At 26.1% G+C, this 5,329-nt stretch overlaps 2 protein-coding genes across 2 annotated transcripts; both read right to left on the minus strand.

Annotated features, from left to right (window-relative positions):
* Positions 1-2,430: 2,430 nt before the first annotated feature.
* Positions 2,431-2,766, minus strand: OCT59_021801 (uncharacterized protein; the record flags this gene model as incomplete). Its single annotated transcript, XM_066146748.1, has 1 exon — positions 2,431-2,766. The coding sequence occupies one exon, from the start codon at positions 2,764-2,766 to the stop codon at positions 2,431-2,433; it is 336 nt and encodes a 111-aa protein (XP_066005856.1).
* A 1,377-nt stretch (positions 2,767-4,143) lies between these two features.
* Positions 4,144-4,359, minus strand: OCT59_021802 (uncharacterized protein; the record flags this gene model as incomplete). Its single annotated transcript, XM_066146751.1, has 1 exon — positions 4,144-4,359. The coding sequence occupies one exon, from the start codon at positions 4,357-4,359 to the stop codon at positions 4,144-4,146; it is 216 nt and encodes a 71-aa protein (XP_066005857.1).
* Between the last annotated feature and the right edge of the window lie 970 nt (positions 4,360-5,329).

The raw sequence follows: 5,329 nt of genomic DNA on the forward strand, positions 1-5,329 counted from the left end.
ATATTACACATATATCGGGTAGTATAATATCGGGCACATATCTTATACATGTCGTATAAATATCATATAAAGATATTGGTCAGTATAATATCGGACACATGTTATATAGATATCGGGTAAATATAGGATACATATCGTACATTTATCTGACAATACGATAGATAATTTTTTCATATAATATTATAATTTAATCTGGGCAAAATTATAATTTCAGATTAATTTTTAATTTTAATTCGGGCTAAAGTAAAATTTTATTACACAAATTTTATTATTTTCAATTAAACTAAAAGTTTTATTGTTTTTTAATTAATAATAAAAAAGATTACAAAAAAATATATTATTCTATATAGCTATATAAATAATTAGATATCTGTTATCTACAAATAGCGCTTATTTTTATCTGTTTAATATTTAAAAGAAAGAAATAGTATTTTAGTAATAAAGATATTAGTATGAATAATGTATTCGTAAAAGAAAAAGAATAGTATTAAAAAAATGTTAGTAAAAAATGGTTAGTAATAGAAAATGTTATTAGTATGTTTAGTAGTAAAATATATTAGTAAAAACAAACGTTAGTAGGTTAGAAAAAAAGAAAAGAAGTGTATAATATAAATAAAAATTAGTAAAAAATATACCTTTGTATTTATTTCACCTCTTTTGAAGTTTGCTGTTTAAAGAGAAAATAGATCTTGTTAATTATTTTTCTTTAATAAATAAAAAAAATAAATATTTAAATTACCTTGATGTGCGTTACTCACTATTCTTCTGAAGATATATGATTAGATCTTCTTTTCTTGAGTTTACTATATATAAACCAAATTAATTTTTGATTAAATTTTTTTAAAAAGAATGCTTAGATTACGCTTGATATGTGTTGCTTTCAAATTCTTTTGATTTAGAGTTTTTTTCTTGAATTCGCAGATATAGGATTACCATCTTGACGCGCAGTATCAAAAAATGTCCGCCTTCAGTGGAAGATACTTACAACCACCCTCGTCTCCCGATTAATGACCCTCTAAGTCGGAGGAGGCTAGCCTATCGGCATACGTACCCCTACAACTTCATCCCTAGGTAGTCAAAAATCTCGGGTGGTTCCAGACGCGCGTACTACATGATTAGTCTTTGGACATGTTGGGATTTGATAAGTGAGAGAAAAAATAACTCCAGCGCCAGCGTTTTGTAAAGAATAATAAAATAATATTTTTAAGTTAGTTCTTTCTTTATTAAATTTTTGAAAAAGTTTTGTTTCTTAAAATCGTAAAAAAATGCTGGTTGCTACAACTGACGGACAACGACAAATTGTCAGGCTCTTCTTGACAGTAATTGGAAGGCAGAAAATGTCATAAAATATCCAGCCCTATTTTATAACATTTTCCTCCAGCTAAAGCAAATATTACAAAAGAAATTGCAAATATATTTAACAAGCAATAGATACATGGCAGTTGAAAAATATATTCACACTTCATATTGTAATACCACAGTCTAACAAAGAAAGCAAATATATTTAACAAGCAATAGATACATGGCAGTTGAAAAATATATTCACACTTTCTCTCAAAGAAAACTCAAACCACTATTGTAAAGAAAAATATGAAAAATACGCGTATATCCTATTTTCATACCTTGCTTAACAGTTCCACTATTTATTTAAAAGAGACTTTTCTCTTTTTTGTATGCGTAGAGGGGTACATTTTTTCCTTTTTTTATTCTTTTCTTTTGTATATGGTAGATGAGTACGTCTTACTATATTAAATATATAAACTAAAGTGCCAAAGTATTGTTAATATTGTAAAAGATAAGTAAAGTATACTTGGATAAAAGAGAAAAGAAGAGACGAACCGTAAAGTGTTAATAAAAGATAAGTAAGAAGAGAAAAGTGTATTTTTGAAAATAAACAAAAAAAATCGTGCATTAATTTTAGATATCACATGTATGTAATCAAAGCGATTTTAATTGGTTATTAATATACATGCATAAATGTCATGTGATTTTAGTGACCTATACAAAAGATAAAAATTATTTTACAAAAAATATGTTTCCAACCTTCCAACCAGTGTATAAAATCTGGAAAAAAAAATGTGCTCACGTGCACATAAGAATAATTTTTTTTTTTGTGCACGTCACGAACTCAATTTTTAAAAATTTTTGTACACAAAAATGTGCACTATATTAATTTATAATATAAAACGTCCTAACTTTTAAATCCTAAATTCCTAATTATATTATAGATTTTATTTATAAAATATAATTAATTACACTAAAATGTTCCAAAAAAATGAAAAATAAATCACTATAATTATTAAATTGCCCGATCTTTAAGCCCAATGATTGTAAGCTGCTAAATAATTGAAATTTTCAAAATTTTGAGGGCCATTTAAAGAAACATGTAAATGCATATTAAGAGTATCAATATGCACTCTGTTTCAAATGTCAGTTTGTTTTGATTAAATTTTGCCTAGAAAATACGCTCCACCTAGCAGTGTTAGAAAAAGGTATAATTAATGACAAATCAATAAGAATAATAAGATTAGGGAATTGGTTTCGGAAATGAGTAGTATTAAAGATCTTATACCAACATTCAGTAAATTTACATCCTTTGGCAAATCTATATGACGCAATTAGATTTTTAGCCAAATCCCATTCTTTCTTAACTTCTTCGTCATCAATTAATGAATGCTCATCATTATTAATTCTTTTTTTCTTTCCATAAAAATGTATAAGATCCGAAAGCTCTTCTTCACAGTTTTGTAAAGCATTTTTATGCATTTTTATCAAGCGGCACTTCATGAGGATCAAAAATTCGTAAAGAATAATATAAATTTTCATTAGGAAATCTTTTTCACAAATTTGTAATAACTTTTTCAGCATAATGTTTAATAAAATCTAATTAACAAACATAATTGAGCAAAAATTTATTAGTAATTAATTTAATAAATAAGTTAAAAATAAACTAGCCTGGCAAATCTTCAGGGTGTAATTCTAACTCATCTATTAACTTTCGCAAATGGGTACCATACTTCAGTAAGAGCATCTGCAGATCCAATAAAATTTGCGGTTATAGATTCATATGCCATTTCGAGTTGTGATCATAAAGAAATATAATCAAATTGAAAAACCAATATAATTTTTTTTAAAATAAAAAAAAATATCAGCAAAAAATTTTGTAATAATAAGAAATTCGGTATCCACATTGCGTTAAATAAGAATTTAGCCGTATTAGATGAATTAACATCACGTTGTAATGCTTTTTGAATGGGTTCAATTATTTGGTGAAAATTGTTAATTACATTAGACCATCGATAGCCATCGCGTATCACATACATTAAGAATTGTTAAATCAGAAACTTCCATATCTTCTTTGATTTTTTTTAATTCATACATTTGCTTATATGAATTAGAAAAATAAGAATAAATTCCTTTAATTATAGTTTTATAATGTGCGAAATATGGTGTTTCATTTGCAGCTTCTTCTGAAGTCTAAGTGTAAGCGATGTGCAACACAATGTGTTGATGTAATAAAATTATTAAGTTTTTTTAGTTGAGTTGCAACACCATTACGAATGCCTAAGTAAAATGATAAAATATATATATATATATATATTATTAAATTATATATTTTCGATTAATTAATTATTATTTAATAATTACCTGTCACGTTGCAGCGTCACTACCAAAATGTCTTAATTTCGTTATATCCAGTTCTTTTGAGCTTATAAAAAGGTTTATTACATTCATAATTCTATCAGCCGACGCATCTGTTATTGCATAACAATCCAAGAAAATGAAAATAGGTCCACCATTTACTAAATGTTTCGAAACTAATGCAATAGTTTTTTCAGATATAACATTTGTATTGCTTTCATCAATAAGTAAACTCTAACATGGTGATTCTTTAACCTCAGCAACAACGCTTTCTTCAACAATAGTAAATATAGAAAAAAGTAATTCTTTTTCTAACTGCATTTTTATAAAGTGCATAATTATTAGTCAAGATTTGACGAAGTTGTAATTTCAGAATGATTTTAAGTTAAGAGTGGATGAAGATTTTGGATAAAATTTTCATCCCCAGTTTGATATTGATAATTAATTTGATATGTAATTAAATCGCGAAGAGTCCATGAAATTATTTAGTGCTATATTACGTTATGTTAAATAATATACATTACGCATACAACAAATAATTAATGCTTGATTATGGTTCATTTGTTGCATAAAGCCTTCTTTAATTGTCAACTGATCTGAATTTTTTGCATTAATTGCTTTTATATGCCTTTCAATACAATCTTCCTTTAACCACTCCAAACCAGTAGTTGTCCACACACTAGAACTATTTGCATTTTTGCATATTTTACAAAACATAACTTCTTTTCCATTTCTTTTTTCGCAATATAACCATGGATATTTGAAAGGCCAAGATGGATTCTATTTGGAAGGTTATTTTTCTTTTTAAACGTGAATATTTATTTTTTTATTTTTATTTTTCGCTTAAATAATCTCATTTAATTATCCTTGCACTATTAATTTCATTATCTTCAACATCACTAATTTGAATAACCTCTGTATTTTTATCATTTCGACTTCTTTTTTTTGTTGGTTTGTCAGTTAATTTTTTTCTCTTGAGGAGTATAATTATTTAGATATTTTGTGATATCTTCCATTCTTATTACGCTTAAAAAAAAAGAAAAATTAGATTATCATATCGTTTATCTAATACGAATATATATACGATGCATATCAAATTTTTTTGTGCACGGAATAAAATTTTTTGTGCACGAAAATGTGCACTATTATTTATGCAACATGGATAAACCACGTGTGAAAAAAAATTGGTGTATGGCGGTATCGCAGATGATCGTAGTGAAAGGGACCAATAAATTAATTAGCACCAACGAAAACAATTTTTAAGAGCATTGGATATCATTTAAGGATGCTTATAGAAAAGGCTTTAATTTTTAGCGGCGCTGAAAATTTTGATGATAGTCGTGTATCAATTATTAAGTATTATTTGATTCTTGCATCGAAATCATTAAGTTTAGCATTATTTGAAGACTTTTTTATTTAATATAATAATTACAAACATCTTTATTATTTTATGTATTTATTATAGCTTTGAAGGATATCGGAATGTGAATTATTATTCCGTGAATGAAAATAAAAAACTCATTCATCGTTGTCGATTAAAAAGGAAAGAAATTAATAAATTTTGTATTTACGACTAAAAAAGAAAAAAAAATTAATAAATTTTATGCTTACCGATTTCGATCTTACTGTATTTAGAGTATTCGTATTTTGAGTATTAAATTCACGTGCTATAAAATAATTAAGAAAA

The sequence above is a fragment of the Rhizophagus irregularis genome, chromosome 30 (assembly GCF_026210795.1).
Source record: "Rhizophagus irregularis chromosome 30, complete sequence".
Lineage (NCBI taxonomy): Eukaryota > Fungi > Glomeromycota > Glomeromycetes > Glomerales > Glomeraceae > Rhizophagus > Rhizophagus irregularis.